General features: G+C 38.4%; 1 protein-coding gene across 1 annotated transcript in view; it reads left to right on the plus strand.

Annotated features, from left to right (window-relative positions):
• The window catches only part of CTNNAL1 (catenin (cadherin-associated protein), alpha-like 1), a gene marked incomplete at its 5' end in the record, with an annotated part of 39,053 nt that overhangs the window by 468 nt on the left and 19,894 nt on the right, over positions 1-18,691 (plus strand). Inside the window, 6 exons of the mRNA XM_010087888.1 lie at positions 6,956-7,143; positions 11,406-11,525; positions 13,818-13,907; positions 14,219-14,389; positions 15,388-15,588; positions 18,550-18,636. Coding sequence (XP_010086190.1) covers positions 6,956-7,143; positions 11,406-11,525; positions 13,818-13,907; positions 14,219-14,389; positions 15,388-15,588; positions 18,550-18,636 — 857 coding nt within the window. The remainder of the gene's footprint in view (positions 1-6,955; positions 7,144-11,405; positions 11,526-13,817; positions 13,908-14,218; positions 14,390-15,387; positions 15,589-18,549; positions 18,637-18,691) is intronic.

The following is an 18,691-nucleotide window of genomic DNA, read 5'->3' on the forward strand; positions in this document are numbered from 1 at the left end:
TTATTAGGAACTTTTGCCACAAGGAGTTACCTGACTACTCTTTGTTTTATGATGTTACTACAGACAAAGAACAGAGTGTTGAGAATACAACATTAGAGTTCATTGTTCTCAAGCTAAAACAGTGGAGTATTTTAAGTAATTTGAGTGTTATGCTGTTGAGGTGTTGCAGATGAAATCTCTCACATGGTTACAATTTAGCAACAATTTAAGCTTTATTATTAGTGTGAGGTAAAGCAAAGTTTTTTAGCAGCTTTTAATGATTGATCAATTTAAAGATTCACTAAAAATATACTTTGATTAGAATAGTGACAATTACAGATTTGAGAATTACAAGATTCACACTAACTTGCAAGGTATCCTAAATATATGTATGTGTATACAAAGCATGCAAAACATAGAAACAGACAAACAAATAATCATTGTGAAAATATTTGGATCCAGTAAAATATGTAAGCAGGGGAGATACTCTATAATCAATAGGTTCTCTCTTCTCCCTCTGTAAAAGAGGTAGATAGAGGAGACTAGCCTATAGTTAAAAGTTCCCCCTTTCTACTCAGGCTTAGAGCAAATACAATGCGTTGGGATTCCTCAACAGGCAATCCTTGATCCTCAAGAAGTAGAAATTTGTCCAGGCCTATTGTGGCCTTTGCCAGCAGATGGTCCTTAGACGTCTTTGGTCCTGAGAGGCATCCCAGCTCAGGGGGGATGCTGGCCACAGCCTGCTGCAGTTCGGGAGAGCTCAGAGGGTCTCCATTTTTGGTCGCTGATAATTTAGGGTCTGAAATAATTGACTTTTTTCAAGTACTTTTCCATTTTAGCCCACCTCCGCTGATGCAACGTTCTGGTGCATTTCACAAGCTACTACAGTGTATCATCCCCCCTAGGTGCAGGTGCACGAGGTTGTCAGGAGGTGATTTACTGTCACCATTGTTTGAGGCAAGGACCAGGTACATTGAAGGGTGCTCAACGCTCTGGTTCACCACCACAATGGGGAGCAGGAACCAGGGACACCAGAGAGGTGCCGTGGTGCTTGGTTTCACAGCTTGTTCCTGACTCACCCTAAATTGGTGTATGACCCAGTAGGGGATGAATTGCACCAGGCATGAAATAGCCGCGGGGCGGGGGGCGCACCACCACATGAGGTTACTGCATTCTAAATCTGAATGTCTGTATGAAGGTCAGTGTCGACCCATATTTCATCAGGATTCAGTAAGATGACTCCCATCAGTAGAATGAAAATCATATTGTACTTCTCTTTCTGCTGGATTCAACTTTTGTTGCGAACTTGCTGTGCATGTGGATTGAATGTGAAGTATGGATAATTGATTGAGTTGCCTGCTGTCACCCTCTGCTTTCCCCCAGAAGCCTCTGTCTAGGGAAACAGCAAGTTACGTTCTCTGATACTGTAACAGAGTTTCAGTGTTGTGCTAGAAACTACTTTCCTAGATATTAAATATTGTTCCTTGTATGATATTTCAGTGGCTTGTAGTAAAGGCGTATTCTTAGATCTGCAGTGTAGCCTTCAAGAAGATCACATCTAGAACCTTCCTTTTGTTGTTAGTGGTGGTGTGGTTTTGTTTTTGCTTTCAAATACATTAGAATCATGGGAAATACTGCTTGAAGCTTTTCCTGTTTAAGGAGGTGGAAGTACCTACAGATGTGACAGGCTTCCTGCTTACTGTGGCTTCAGGGAGACAATCTTAAGTTTCCAGATGTGGAGGCAAATCAATAACCCTTCAACACTAATGTCTTGGTAACTGCAGAAAGGAGTAGTACCCTATTCCAAGACATGGATTACTGTGCTTAAAATTGATCTGTTAAGATAAAGAGTGGACTTGTGGGTAACTGTATGTTCTTTTATCTTTTAAATAACCTCAAAAGCCTGAGAAACTTGCCTTTTTGGTGTCCTAGCCAGTATATTTCTTGCTGAATCACTGTGCTGGCCTCAGACTTTGGGGATGCAGTTCATACTATTTTTGTGATTTAAAAAAAAAAAAAAAAGCTTAGAAATTGGGCATGGTACTGTAAGAAATCCTCTGAAAATCCCTCAACAAGGAGTCTCAATGTCTAGAGACATGCTGGTGATGGATGATTGTTTCTGTGATTTGAAGGACTATTCTAGATAAACTTCAGACTGAAAATTGATGGTCGCTCCAGTAAACTTGGCTGCAAACAGAAATGTCCTAATTTGAAAACATTCCATTTGTTATGTGAAGCATGTGTGTTCTCTTCAGAGATCCAAGTAAAATGCTGACAAGTCAAAATTTCCAACGTTTATGTTGATAATCTCAGCTGCTAGAAGAGCAGTACAGTCTGAGTCTTTACTTCTTGACTTTCCAGTTGTGATGTGGTTGGGTTGACCCTGTCTGGACACCAGGTGCCCACCAAAGCTGCTGTATCACTGCCCCTTCTCAGCTGGATGGGGGAGGAGAAAATACAACAAAAGGCTCATGGGTCAAGATAAGGACAGGGCGATCACTTCACCAATTACTGTCATGGGCAAAATGGACTTGATGTGAGGAAATTAATTTAATTTATAACCAATCAAATAAGAGTGGAATAATGAGAAATAAAGTCAAATCTTAAAACACCTTTCCCCCACCCCTCCCTTCTTCCTAGGCTTAACTTCTTGTGGTCAGTTCATCACACATTGTCTCTGCCGCTCCTTCCTCAGTGGGAGGACTCCTCAAACTCTGCCCCTCCTCCAGTGTGGGGTCCCTCCCACAGGAGACAGTCCTCCACCAAGTTCTCCGGTACGAGGCCTTCCCACGGGCTTTGGTTCTTCATGAACTGCTCCAGCCTGGGTCCCTTCCATCGGGTGCAGTCCTTCAGGCACAGACTGCTCCAGTGTGGGTCCCCCACGGCGTCACAAGTGCTGCCAGCAAACCTGCTCCAGCCTGGGCTCCTCTCTCCATGGGGCCACAGGTCCTGCCAGGAGCCTGCTCCAGCTCAGGCTTCCCACAGGATCACAGCCTCCTTCTGGTGTATTCACCTGCTCTGGCGTGGGGTCCTCCCCAGGCTGCAGGTGTATCTCTGCTGCCCCGTTACCCTCCATGGCTGCAGGGGCACAGCTGCCTCGCCATGGGCTGCACCACGGGCTGCAGGGGAACCTCTGCTCCAGCGCCTGGAGCACCTCCTCCCCTCCTTCTGCACTGACCTGAGTGTCTGCAGAGCTGTTTCTCTCACATATTCTCAGTTTCCTCCTTGGCCGCAGTTGCTGTTGCGCAGCAACTTTTTCCCCTTCTTAAATATGTTATCACAGAGGTGCTACCACTGTTACTGATGGGCTCGGCCCTTGGCCAGCAGTGGGTCCATCTTGTAGCTGGCTGGCATTGGCTCTATTGGACATGGGGGAAGCTTCTGGCAACTTCTCACAGAAGCTGTCCCTGTAGCCCCCCGTTACCAAAATCTTGCCATGCAAGCACAATACATGAGGACAAGGGTTTTTTCTCCCTGTCAGTGTATCCAGGAGGAACTCGGAACCTAAAAGTAGTCTGCAGTATTTTCTCTCACCAAATGGTTATACTTTTTTACATTTTAAGTTTTATTTCCTGTTATGCAGTAATGGACTGAAGATGTAGACTGTTTACTTTTCTGTCAAACCTCACATTTACCTTGGCACAGATCGGTTATTTGCTCTTTTTGAGCTATCTGTTTGAGATCTAACTTACTTGGGAAATTTAGTATGTCACGCATGTTTGCTGCTCGTTTTTTTGGTGGGTTGGTTTTTTGTTTTTTTTTTGTACCAGTATTATATCTGTGCTTTGTTAAGTGTTGGACAAAGTAAGAGAGTCCTTTGTGCAGAGAAATTCTTATGGATAACTGTCCTCTGAATTCAGTCTCTAAATACAGTTGCTCAAGTGCCATTTTGAACAATGTTGGTGTTCCCAAGCAAGCCAGTAAAATCTCCTGGCCAATTATGGCCAAGAATATTGACTTGTAGAAAAGAATCCCATGTTCTGATGGCATGGGTAGCAGAAAGCCCTTGCTGTTTAGGACACAGGATGTTGTACGGCTGTTCTCCCTTCTTTTTAGCTGGTGAATGAGATGGTGCCTCAAAAAGTAAAGGAACACTTTTTTTAGGTGTAAAAGATGGATTTCAACACTAAAGGATTTAGAACATTTGCCAAGTCTCAGTTGCCAAGAAAAGTGGGGAGTCTTTAAATCAACTGTATATCCTGCAGAGACTTTGAAGGATGACAGATGTTGTATGTGTCTCTTATGAAGGGTATAATCAGTGATCTGAAGTGTTTCAAACTTGTTATGACTTTCCTTGTAATAAACCTTGTAATGTGATTGACTCAAAATAGAACTGTAAAACACTGCAGAGGGTCATGTAGCAGATTTTGCCTAACATTACTCTTGCACTGTGTCAGTGTTTACAGTGACAGTGTAGTAGTGGAATGTAACTCAAAGCAGCACAATTTTGCATGCCCATCTGTGATAATTTTTTTTTCTCCCCCCTCTAAAACTGGGAAAGACTGGTTAATTTAAAAGACAAAACACATGTGAAGAATGACTTGGTGTCATAACATTTTTGGTATTCTCTACCAGTTGACTACATAGCCCTAAAGAAAGACATGGAGTAAAATGTAAGCGATAAATAGGCCTCTTCTATTTTTGTCTTGTCTTTTAGTATTGAGAAGGACTAAATTAAGAAGGTTGAAAACTAGCAGTTTAAAATGGATAAATAAAATCACAGAATAACTTAGGTTGGAAGATATATTTAACTCCAAGAATGGAGACTGTGCAACTTCTTGTACACCTTTTACAGTGTTTGACCACCCTTACAATTGCAAAAGTATTTTCTTATATCTTGTCCATTGCTTTTTGTCCTATCACCATGCACCTCTGGGGTCAGTCTGTCTCTATCTTCTCCATACCTGCCCATTAGATAGGTAGCTATAGACCACAGTAAACTCTGCCGTTGACCTTTACACTTCTCTTTTTGAGGTTGAACAAACCTGCTTCCTTCAGCCTCTCCCCTTATGTCACATGCTCCACTATGTCCATGTTGCCCCTTGTACTGGGGAGCCTCAAACTGGATATGGTACTACAGATGCTGCCTCGCAAGTGCCAGCCAGAAGGGAAGAACCATTTCTGCAGCCTGACGGTTCCACTGCTGGGAACAGCTGGCCATTGTTATTGACTCCTGTTCAACTCTTTGTCCACCAGGACTGTCGTGTCTTTTCCCACAAAGATCCCCTCTAAGCAGCTGACCCCAGTGTGTCCTGTTGCCTGGTGTTACCCTGGCCCAGATGCAGGACTTGGTATTACTGCCTTTGTTGGACTTCACAAGCTTCCTGTCAGTCATCTTTCCAGCCTGTCCCTCTGTCTAGCAGCGCTGTCCTACAGCAGATCAGACACTCTCAGTTTGGTTTTGTTCACATGCTTGATGAACATGCTGGCCCATCATCCAAGGAACAGTTTTGTTGCCTTGTATCAATCCCTGAGGGATGCCTCTGGTAACCAACAGTCCGTTGGGCTTTGTATTGCTCATCACCATCCCCAAGCCCTACAGTCAGGTCCATTTTCTACCCAACTTATTGTTCACTTGTCCAGTCTGTATGATTTAGTTATAAGGACATTATAGGATATCGTGTTGGAGACCTTGCTAAAGTTGAGATATGCAGCATCATCTCATTGTAGAAGGCATTCAGGTCGATAAGGAATTATTCACCCTTGTGGGTCTGCGCTGGCTTTTCCCAATTGCCTTTTCTGCTTCATATGGATGATTTGGAGGACAGAATCTATATATAAGCACTATGAAGCATGGAGCTCTGTGGTTTGAAGGACTGTCATGCCTTCCTTGTTCCATAGCACTTGAGTGTGATATTTCTGGAGTAATAATATACCCTCAGGTTCTTCATGTGGGACCTCTGGCTTTATAAGGCTTTTGAAGTAAGTATCTTGTCTGCTTAGGTGAATTAGCTTAGTTGAAGTTTTGAAGATGAGTCACAGGGGACTTGATCAAATGCCCTAGATTTTGTCTTTCAGGATGATCTGCAGGTTGGTTGTGGGTTGATCATCTTGTCTTGCATGCTAACAAAAAGCATGTATCGAAGTGTGCCTGAGTTCAATCTCCCAGCAGTCATTCTACGGTTATGGAATAGGAAACTGCTCTATGCCTTTCCTTTCTTGCACTATTATCTAGGGTACTCCGGAAGATTTAATTCAATAGGGGCCTGTGATTTTTCTCAGGCAAGGAGATCCATTGGCTGCATTGGACTGTAGAATTTTTGACTGCATAAATATTCCTATTTAGTTATCATCATATTAAATGCTTGTTGAATAAAAAGATGCTTATGAACTGAAAATCAATGCTGGTTTGCCTTTTTTTTTTTTTTCTTCTCCTGTCTCTGACAACACGCTGTTTGATGTTTCTCCTTTGAACATAAAGTGCAGTAGTCTCACTGTAATGTTTCAATCTAATAAATTATAAAGTTATTGTTTGGAATCCCTTTATTCTTAATGTCTGAAGACTTCTACAGGAATAGGAAATCCACTGAAATTTGGAAAGTGGAGGGGAATTTGTAGTTCTTTCCTTGCTCTCTGTCTTACTCCTTCAGTGGGCTGATGCTGCATCAACACTGATTTGACTTTGGTAATGAAAATTGGAAAAATATCTCCCGTTAATGTTTGCTCCCTCCATACTCCCCAGCTCTGCTCCCTCCATACTCCCCAGCTCTACTCCCTCCACGTTAAATATCTGTAGACTACTGTAAGAAAATTAGTGTATGTTACAGATGGAAGAATGAGGCAGCGCTGAATAATATTCCCAATTTAAATATGGAGAGGGTGCCACCAACAGTCAGTAGAAGGAAGTGAAGTGAAGTAAAAGTTGTAGGTAGCTCTGAAATTGTTGTTTTGTCCCTCAAAATGAAAGTTAAGAATGCTTAATGGTGCATTATCTTTTTTGCAGGTATGTAATGTTAATTATTTTTTTTCCCTCTAGGTGAAACAATTGCACACCTTACAGATGTGGCAAGCTTAGATCATCCAGAATCTGATAGCCACATAACAATCTTTACAGACAAAACGGGTGTGGTAAAAGCTGCAAGGTTGTTGCTTTCTTCTGTCACAAAGGTGCTGGTGTTAGCAGACAGAATTGTAATCAAGCAAATTATAACTTCCAGAAACAAGGTATTTGTAACTCTTTTTTTTTTGTGTTGTTTAACTGGTACTTGGAGTCAATGCAAATGAGCAGTGCTAAATGAAGTGATATTTTCATTGTATCTCTAGGGGAAGTGCCAAATAAAGAGGTAAAAATAAATGTCTTACACATGTTCACCTACCAGATATCTGAAAGGGGGTGGCTGTAAGTCAGGAGGAATAAAATAACAATTTTCAGTGACTTTCTATGTTTTATGTAACCTATATTGCACTATTGATTTAGTATGCTATAGAAGATGCTGTGTTACTGCTTACTTGACTTGTAAGTTTGCTGCAAGGTGGAAAATGTGTCTGTCAGTAAAATGGCTGATAAAAGCTTCTACTTCCTAAGGATAGGATGTTTGTACTGTCAGGATCAAGACAAGGAGAGCATTGTGAATGTGTCTAAGGCAAAAAAGCTATGAGGAACACAAATGAAAGTCTGTGCTAGTGAAGTGAGGCTTACAGATTAAAAGTTTTTTGTGCAGTTTAACTTATGTCTTGAAACTTAGCTTGCAACTACTTAGTTGATTTAACAAATAATATGAAGACCCGTGTAACCTCACATGTAATCTATTTCATGTATTGCACTGTCTTGACCGTAGGATATTCTTTCTTTTTTTCCTACCCTGATGTGCTAAAACAAAAATAGAAAAACCTCATATTTGAAAAATGAGAGTCTGATAGGACCTAGGTTTTTCCATTAATTTTCAACTCATAATTCAGAGCAGAACCCCTCTTCCTCTTTTGACTCCTCATACTATCTTTCTTCCTTTGTCCCAGTTTGCATTCCAGACGTACTGGCCTCTATTTTGCAGCTTCTAGATCAAAGACGCTTAGTTGAGTCTAGGACGGAAAAACTATGGCAGTACTTTCTCCAGTCTGGCTTTAGACTTAGCAGCATTCATTTGCTTAGTCCTCTTTTCTTCTCCCAGTGGCTGGTGAAGGTGGCAGCAGTTTGACCAATATTATTGTGCTGAAGTTACCTGTAGCTTTGGTCTTTTCTTGCATGGGAGACCAGAATGGTACATTTAATACCTTTTGCTGCCTTTCATGAGCTTTTCTTCTGCCCTTGTCTGCAGCCATGCAGTGATCTGAATTAATTTACCTTTACAAAAGTGGCTGGTGTTAACAGATTTAGGCTACAGAGAGCTATGCAAATGATTGTATCATGAAGGGATAAGGAGGGATATATCCCTTCAGAAGCAGGGCGTGGTTTATGATAGGCTTAAACATGTATGAAACTATTGTCATATATACAGTGATATTAATATAGTAAGCGTAGGTGCGGGATATAATTTTGAAAGTATTTAAAATGACGTCTCGTTGCCCAGAGTAAGTGTGTCTGACTCTGAATGCCATAGTCACCCTAGTCTTTGTAGTCTACTTGGTTTTACTACATTCTCCTTTCTACACATAGTCTACATGTGCTTGAGAATGTTGCTTTCTGTTTATGGTACCAGTAGAGCAATTCACATCTCTAGGACCAAATTAAACAAATGATAGTGTCTTATACAGGCATGTCCTGGTATTTATACAGTACATTCCTGAAAAATATGTCAGACACTGGTAAGATGGATAGCAAAGCAGTTCTTCCTGTGAGAAATATTGTGGTAGAGGGATGATGCAGGCAGGGATTTAAGAAGTGCACCCAAATACTCAGAGACAGTGTAGTAGAATATGGCATAGAGGATGGAAAGGCAGGAAGGAGCAGGATCATCAGTACTGCCAACTGGAGCAGATGCTGGCTTTTTGGAGTGGATAACTGTTCCAGAAGATCTCAGCTGCATTTTCATCTTAGAGACTGAATGCCCAATGTTAAACTTTTAGTGCCAGTTTGCTTGCTGCCTCTTTCTGGATGCCTTCATTTTCATTGTCATAATCATCTTCCTCATAGTTAAATATTTTATTTAGTTATTAGTTTTATAGTATTGTTTATGTTATTAGTTATATAGTTAAATCAAACAAGGGCCAAGGACAGAAAAACAGCTTAGTGGTTGGATGTCCAGTCTCAGAGACTAACGAAGTGATTGAGATCTTCTGGAATGGTGATCTGCTCCAGAACCTGACCTCTGGCTGGTGATCCTGATGATCCTGTTCCTGCTTCTGCGTCCATGGCACCATATATACTGTCCCTGTGTTCTTAGATTGTGTGTATTTCTTAAGTTCCTGCCCACATCTTTCCTACCTTACAGAATTTGTTTCGCTGTCCATCAGACTTAGTCACTGCATCAGTGAGCTTAAAGTCTTGCTCCGCTTAGTGTCATCCGTCAGGTTAGGAGTGCCAGAACAATGAACAGAAAAGTGACAGATCGTGGGGGTGTTGCTGCACTGTGCAGATTGGATCAAAATATGGATGTGCCCTGAAGTAATGTCAGCCTACGACTGCTGTCTGAAAGGTGACATTCATAGTGCAGCAGTACCTGTGCAATACTAAGTTCTAGTTTAGATATTAATAGGAACTTAGTTTTACATACATATTTTCAACCTTGTATTTAAAAATACAAATTTTAATTACTCTGTTTCATGTTGAAGAAGGTTTAAAATTAAAAATTTTGAAGGTTTTTTGCATTTTAACATCTTTTTGGATAAGCTTTTAGATAAATTTAGAGCTGTCTATACCATTTCTCCTGGTATGTAGTTTCTTAGAATGTCAGCTCTGCCTGGAATGTCTCGAATTGTTAGCTATAATGGAAATGCATGTGCTTTCACTGAATTCTTTATTTGACAAGAGATTTGTCATGATAGGAACATGCTCTAGGGTAACTGTAAGGGAGATTGCTTGCGACCAAAACTATACTCATGAAGTACTCTACTTGCTTAAACCAAGACTGATTGAGCATAATTACTCTTATTTTTTTTATCCATTCTTAGAAGAGAAAGTTTGACCTTAACTTGTATGTTTTCTCCTTTACCCACATTCACTCTTCTACATCCTCAGTTTCCCAGTCCTGTGGTTCTCTGCTTCTTTCATTGGCATACTGCTATTTTTGCACCTTCATGTTTGTGCAGCTTCCTTCCAAGTCCTTTATGCCCCAGCCCTGCTCATGCATCTGCACCTGAATCATGGAAGTTCCTGTTTCTGCAGCCTTTGTGGAACCGTCTGCATATTGTAAAACACTCAGACCCATACTGTGGTCTAGTATTGCATGATAAAGCAGTCAGTTCCACTGCACTCATGGGATTTAGTGGAGCATTTGCTTTACGTAGGTTGTAACTATGAGATTGAGGAGTTGCTCTGTTACAAAAGAACGAGTACTTCTGGGGGGGTTTACCTGGGTTGCAGGGGGCAGGTAGTTTGTCATAATCAGGTATGTAGAGTGCTCTTTTTAGCTGGGAGGAAGATACTTTTGGCATAGGAAAGGAAAAATAAGTTGACACTTCTCCCTTTCAAGTACAGTTTGTCAAATTTTCATGCAGTATCTTATTAAAGAACTCCTTTGACTGTCTTCCCCTCTGAAGACATTTAGTGGATTTGAAAGATCACTTTGGGATTAACAACTATCTCTAACCTGGAAAATTCTAATGTTAATCTTTCTTGTTAACCATATTGTAGAAAAAGGATAGCTTCAGTAAATTATAAGCAATATGGTAACTTTTGCTGAATGTTTTAAAAAATGCTGATTTCACATGCTTTCGTGTATCTTGAGTAAGAGCTTGATACAACTTGGGTTAATTTAGTTTTTTGGTTTATATAGAGATAATACAAATCTTCAAAGTTAGAGTAAGTTGTTATGGAAAGTATAAAACTACATATTAATTAATTTCTAACTTTGTGTTTTCTTTTGAGGAATGCTGTGTCTTTTTTTATTTTTAAGGCACACAGTCATTGAAACACCTATCTGACTGTGTAACTGTGGTTTTAGACTTTCAAAGTTACGCATCTGAAATTGAACTTTGAAACTGAGTGTTACAACGTAGGACTATAATCTGTAGATTAATTTGAAGTACTTTGTTTTTAAATTTAATATGACAGTAACATTTTTTCCTGAATCCTGTAATACTATTACTCTTGGTGTCTGGATGAGTGAGGAAAATGTTTTTGAGGGTTGACAACAAATTACTCATTTTGCATGAAGCATGATTATTAATTTAGAGTTGATTTCCAGCTGTTGAATGCTTAAATAGTGACAAAAATATACATTTTGAACAACACGATTTAGAAGTGTCTGCAAATAATAATATTCCTAGCTTATTAATAATTTTTCTATTTAATATCTTAATAATCAATGGTGTTTTCCCTTATCTTGCAGGTTCTTGCAACAATGGAACAACTAGAAAAAGTCAGTAGTTTCCAGGAGTTTGTACAAATATTCAGCCAGTTTGGAAATGAAATGGTAGAGTTTGCCCACTTAACTGGAGACCGGCAAAATGCAAGTATTAATAAAAAGCTATGAGAGATGCAAGGCATCATTTTCATCAGATTCACTGGAAGATTTGGGTTCTTTTGGGTTGATTAACTGTTACAAAACAAAACTATTGCTGGTGTCCTATCTCTGAAACCTAACTCCTTGCTCCACACAAAGGACATCTTTTAATTTTAAAGCTCAGCCTGAGAAATACCATTGTGTTGTTTGATCTGCCTATCTTCCAGAAGCCTGGGTTTGTGTTATTTGAGATGTTCTTTGGCTTTAGTCCCTGTCTTTTGGCTCTAACTTTTCTGGTTTATTACTCTGGTAGAGAATTTTTCTCTTGTTATTTGTCAGAAACATTTGAGGCTTGCACATAGTGAAGGGATTTGAACTCAGAGTAATTATTTTAGAAAACTCCAAACATTAAATCTTTAGATCCTAATAAAGCATTTGCTTGTATTTTTTTTTTTAATTCATATTATTCTGGAATATTTTTCTAGGTTTAGGTCAAAACCTTCTTGTGTTGGGGTAATGGTTTTTTACTTCACTCATGCAGCTACTCTTACAAAGCCTTTCATTCATGCCGGAAGCTTTTTTCTACTACTTCAGTGTACATAAAAGGTTTTCTGAGGCTTAAGACTTCTGTGAGCTCTAGTTGCTTCTCCTCGGCAATCAAATCCTCTGTTCAGAACTGAACCAGGGTCTGATATAGATATATAGAGTCCCTAATTCAGAATTCAATTTGTATAAACAATTGGCCAACCTCATACATAGAGAAATAGGTTTTTTTGTGATATGGCGGAGCATCCTTCAGATAAAACATTGGAGAACTTTGCTGAAAAAAACCCATACCACACTCCTTTTACTGTTGTTGTGTTCCAAGTTTGCTAAGTACATGCTCAGTATCAAATAATCAGTTCTGGAAAAGCTACATGTAATTAAAGAAAGCACCTGCTTGGAAATGAACTTGCTTTTTTTCCCCTGAAACATTCATAGCCGTTGTTCCTTGGAAAGAGAAAGTTTCCTTACTAGTAAGTTATATTCTTTTCAACTGTTTTTGATTTTCAGTGTTAACCGGTCTTTGGCTCTACCCTCCTTGCCTACTTGACTCTTTTGGGAAGAGTGTTTCTTTACTGCTTTTTAAATTGTGTCAGGACTTTCTTGATATGCTCACTTTACAGTGTGTAGGCTGCTGTGTGGCATTGTTAGTTGTGTTGGGAGGAAACATCCTTCAAGTATTTTTCCTTAGTATAATTATAATAAGTATGCCCAAAACTCTTGAGTATAGTCAGGTTTATCAGAATGTAATGTCAGAATTTCAGACATGAGCTGTTTTGTTTGGTTTTTTTTTTTTTTAATGTGGTTATTTTAATATCAAAGACTTTCTGTAGTTGCTAAATAAGATTTTTATAAAAATGTCAAAGCTTACTGCTGCTGTGATTTATCTGGATTTTTTTGCTAATCTAGGGTAAATTAGGATTAATTCCATCCTGTGGCCTGTACCCTTTTCAGCTGGTCTCATTCAGTTGCCTGTTTAACACTCAAATAGTACTCAAGTATCTTTGCAAGCATTGAGAAGATCTTAGTTGTAGCTTTGTAAGTTCTTCCTCTTGGTTGACTCTCTTCCATGTTGAGGGATTCATGCCTTGCTCTCTTCCCTCCCTCCCACTCCCATCCCAATTTGGACTCTAAATCTTCCCTTTTGGTGAACTTTTCTGGGGATATAGTTCGGTTTTGCAGATAGATCCCTTTCCCTGGAGAGTTCTTGGAAAGTTCCTGTACTCAAAGCGTTTCTGCAGAGGAATTGCTTTTTTAGCCTGTTAAGACTTTCTTTATTGGTAGTATGTGGTACATGTAACACTCAAGTAGACAAAATATTTATTTTACATTTCCTTCACTGCAGTACAATGAAAAGATGGTGTTCTCTGTCTCTGCCCAATTTTACCTTCCCCCCAATTTCAAACAATTTTTTTTAGTCAGGTATATTTTTCCCCCTCATCTTGCTGTTTTATGAACAATGCTATATGATAAAGATAGCACCATTAGTGACAGTTTACATAACATGCTCAGTATCTCTGAGATCTTCCTTCTTTGAAATCTGAATTGAATAGAGCCAAGAATAAATGCATAAATTAAACTCTGTCTGACAAGCAAGTTCTAGATCATGAGTTAGGCTGAAAATAGCAGTTGACAGATATAAGAAGCTTTCTCACAACCCATCTATCTGCAAGAGAGTTTCCTTTTCCAGTGTCACAAGCAGTTAACATTTTAGATACTGTGTGAAATTTGCGTCATTTTTTCTTTTGGTGTTAGGATTTGAAGGACGAGAAGAAAAAGGCTAGAATGGCAGCATCTAGGGCTGTTCTTGAGAAGTGCACCATGATGCTCCTAACTGCTTCAAAGGTGAGTGATTATGCATGCTCTTACACAACTTGGATAAATCAGAGTATGGCATCTGGCAGAATAGCTGACTCTTCTTTCTCAGCCCCACTGCAGACTTCATGCTAAAAAAGGATGTAAGAGTAAAGAATGAGTAGAGAAAAACCTTTATATTCTTAGTAACAGTATGAATTCTATTTAACTTAATAACAGTTTAACAGAAAGAATTCATCGTATTCTGACATGTTCTTTAGACTTGGCTTAGCAGAAAGCATTCATTTCACTATATAGCCTGTGTAATCTTTCACAATACTTACTTTGCTTTCTTTAAAAAGACTTGTCTAAGGCATCCAGACTGTGAATCTGCTCGTATAAACAAAGATGGAGTTTTTCATCGCATGAGATTAGCTTTGGAACAGGTAATAGAAATTGTAACTGACTCTAGACCAAATGGAGAAAATGAAATAGCCCCCATCAGCATCTATTCTGGCATCAAAGAATTCAAGGTAAGAGTAGAAATAGTATTGTTTTCTATGGCCTAATAAATGACCGCAAAACTGGAATTTTTTGGGGAAAAAAATAATAAAAATTAAATTCCAAATTGTGGAGCTGTCTTCTCAGCAGTGTTAACTTGAATAACTGTCACAAAGTATTAGAGAATCGGACAAGAGGTGATTATAATTTCATTGTCATTGCCAAGAAACACCTTCTGATACTTGCCATCTCCTCCTGAATCAGAATGCGTTCAGAACTCTGTTTTGCTGGGTTAATACTTTGAACAGTGAATAAACTTAGGTATCAGGATACCGATCAGAACTTCATTAAAATAGTTCTTGTTGAAGAGTTCTTGGTTTGTAATTGGTAGTATTTTTAAAACTGCACACAAAAATATTTGTCCAAACATTTAAAAGGGCAAACTGTCATTCAAAGGGAACGTTATGAATTGAAATTGTATCTTGTAGCTCAGTCTATTTTTCCTGATAAAGGCTTTTTTCTAAATTTTGTAATTAGCTAAGAACAGTTAATGAACAACCATATCTGATTTCTTTGGAGTCTGTCACTTCGATTTTATTATTATTTTTATTTTTTTATTCCTCCCCTTAAAATTTGGTTTAAGTTTTTGCAGAGATCCTCAAAGTATTCAGTTTGCTACATGTAAATTTTTAGAAAAATACTCCAAATAGATTATGTGAATGTGGAAAGATCAAACAAAATCTGAATACACAGTTAATTTCTGAAACCTACTGAACTTAAAAACTTAGAACACTAGTGTATTTGCTGTTACTTCGAAGTGGCCAGTAATTAGCCGATGTTATTATTACATTAAAAAAAAATTTAAAAAACCTGGAGGTTTGGATACAAGCAAATTGTTGGATTACTTTGAAAATAAGTGAATAATAAAAAAAAAAAGCACTGAGAAGAAAAATAAAATGTAAAATTATGCATTTGCATTACAACTGAATAATCACATAATTATCAGTGAACCAATATGCTTCTGTTTCAGAATAAGGTGGAAGGTCTTCGTGAGAATCTCTATTTTCTCTCAAAAGAGAACCTTTCGACAATGCTGGAAGTTATCCTGGAACATACGGAGGACTTCACAGACTCTGCCTATACCAGTCATGAGCACAGAGAACACATCTTGGAGCTGTCTAAACAGGCTAAAATGGAACTAGAGCAGCTGGTTTCAGTGTGGATGCAAGCTGTAAGAGCTTTTTAGCAAAGTAAATCTTTTCACCTCTACTTTGGAAAGAAATTTTTAATGCAGTGTTTTTTCTGGCCTAGGAAGAGAGATCTGTGTATATTCCTCACAGCGAGAGCTGAAAAAGGAAGCCAGAATTTGTCCTGTACTTCTGCAGCTTCACTATGTTCTGCCCTCCCCCTGCCCCAGTGGTATTGCTTCATTGATTCTTTGATGGCTAGATTAGGCTACTGGTGGCATTAGCCTAATTTTGATGAAGCTGTAAGTGAAAACAAGAAAGCAAATGGAAGTATCATTGCACAGTCTTAAACAGTTAGGTCTTTTGGTTGAGTAGTTCAGAGACTTCAATTGTCCTGATCCCATGGCAGTGACCACAGTCTCTGTTTCTTGTTTTCAAAAGAATATTAAAAACACTTAAACTATTGAAAAGGGATATATTCTAAAAAAGTTAGGTGTTTTTTATTCTTGTGGAGGGAAGGGAGAGAGAATAATAAACACTAAGACTTACAGGGAATTTTTGTTAGTCCTTTTGCTAGATTTAAACGATGATAAAGAAGCACATTAAGCATCCCTCTGTCATTTGCCTTGTGTTGTTCCTTGAAGATGATAGAAGATACATGCAAAAGGGGGGAGGAGAAGCAGAGATGAAAAATGCAGTTTCTGTTTCTGATGCCGACTCTGAAATATGGCAGATATGTGCTAGTATAGGATACTTATTTTACTGAGTGTATCACTTACGAGAAAGCATTATTGTTCCTGTTCTCCTCTTTGAATCAGATGCTGCAGTCAGGTGTTCTTAATGCAGTAGAGCAGTTTGAAGAGCATATGAATCTTACTGATAATACAGATGTTGTTATTACAAAGAAGACACATATAGAATGTTGATAGCATAGGATCCCATAACCATAAGAAACTAATCTGTGTTTAGTTTGGTGGTTAGCTCTGGTAGGGCAGCTGTGTAAGCATTACTCAGCAATAGCTAACACATCCCCATGTTATCAACACTGTTTTTATCACAAATCCAAAACAGCACCATACCAGATACTATGAGGAAGATTCTGTCACAGCCAAAACCAGTATACTTAGGTATTTCCAAGCTCAGTTACTGGTGGAAACTAATTGCCTCTAGAGAATTTACATGCAACATTTCAAATGATAGAAATGAGAGCCTAGTACAAGACTATGTGTATATATGATCCCTGAAAATACTTGGGCATACATATGTGTGCTTATGCATTAAGTGTTTTCATTAATAAATAACCCAGCCTAGCTGTGACTGAAGACACAGTAAGCAGATAAAATAGCATCAGCTCACTGAGGTGGCTTTTTAGTTTCAGCTCAGCAGCTTCCCTGGAAGATGAATATTTTTTGACAAACTTAATGTAATTCAAGTGGGATTGTTGATTTTAAAAAAATAGAATAAAATATTATAGTGCCATGGGAATACATGGTCAAAACCATAACAGGGGGATATGTAGCTCTTAGAGTGCCCAATTATTTCTCTTTCCGCTCACCATACTTCCTTGTAGCAAGCAGAGTAACTGTGAATCTTCAGTGAAGAGTGTGTGTTAGAAGTGTTTTGTAACCTATGTCAAGTCTAAATTAGACTGACATCACTGATCTGCTCATTTGTACTATTGTATGTTAATGAAAACTAGCTGAAGCACAACAGATAATCTAATGCTATCGATTGAATTTTAAATGTTTCTGAAATTCTTCCTGTGTATGTTTAAGCTCATAAGATTGCAAGCTACTGTCCTGTTTTAGATTTTCCTGTAACATTATTTTGGCTAGGCAATTCCTTCGCTTGGGTTTAACAAAAAAAAAAAACACAAATAAAAAAAGTTGGGCATAGAAGAAGCAAAAATGTGCACCTTAAATAAGTCAAAGAAATAAAAAGGACACTCTAGTGACCATTATGCTCCTTGTGTTAAGTGATTTTGCAATGTTACACTTTTACACAAATTACTTAAAGAAAAGTATTGCATTTGAGGGACAGGGAGCTTTGAGACTTAGAACAAATAATAATACCTGAGAAAATGATCCTATTGGCTTGGATGTTTTTTTTTTTCCTTTGAATAATATGAAGGGCGTGCATGTCTATTACCTACACACCTTTTATGTGTGTATGTTTATGTTAATTTACACTCTGAGGGGCTAATGCTTTTGCAGATGTAGCCATGTTAATGGTCCCACCTGGGATAATTGTTTCCAATATATTTTGGAGGAGAACGCAAAATCACTGCTACTTAACTCTTTTCCCAGTGTATGTCTCTTGACATTTGGGTTGTTCCATAGCTCCCACTTCTGCAAATAGCACCTAGCTTTCTTGCAGCTACCTCAACAAAATGTTGTTAGCTGCTGTACTTGTTTAAATTAGACAATGATCTAAAGGATCTAAAGGATCTACAAGGATACTTTAAGTAACTTTTTTGTAATTCAATGTAGAACATTTGGTATAATGTTTTAGGTACCACTTTATTTTAAAAGGGTATTTGGTTTTGTGGTGTGGTGTTTTTTTTTGTTGTTGTATTTGTTGTGGTGTTTTGTGTTTGGGTTTTTTGTTTTTTGGTTTGTTTGTGTTTTTTTTTTTTTTTTTTTTAATAAGCCTTAAACTGTTGCTCTACTTGAGGTTGTTTAGACAGAAGATTTTTGGAAGTTGTAAAGCTTAAAGAAACCCTTCTCCTGAAAAAAGCTCAGTGAGGTTTAGAAATAAATTCCTGTTGAACGAAGTAGTCAATTAGCTTACATCACTATTATTTTTGGATCTGATTTGGTGTTAAATGTTTCCGTAAAGGAATTTTTCAAGTAAAGTATACCCAAGGTGTGCAAATGAAAGCATTACATCTAGAAACAAATGGCTATCTCCTAAAGCAACTCGGAATTAAGGACACATGATGTGAAGGTGCGATTTGCTGTGGTTTTTTGTGTAATGTTTTGTCGGTTGCTTTCTTTGGCTTGTAGCAAAACCAGAAGACTAAGGATCTGATGGAAGACTTGGAAGTAGCCATTTTAAAAACATGCCAGTGTATGAATGACCTTAAAAAAGAGGTAAGTCTAGTTTAAGCAAGTATAAACAGAATAAAAGCTTGAATTTCTTACTTGT

This window comes from Pterocles gutturalis, unplaced genomic scaffold (genome assembly GCF_000699245.1).
Source record: "Pterocles gutturalis isolate BGI_N339 unplaced genomic scaffold, ASM69924v1 scaffold36566, whole genome shotgun sequence".
In the NCBI taxonomy this organism is placed as follows: domain Eukaryota; kingdom Metazoa; phylum Chordata; class Aves; order Pterocliformes; family Pteroclidae; genus Pterocles; species Pterocles gutturalis.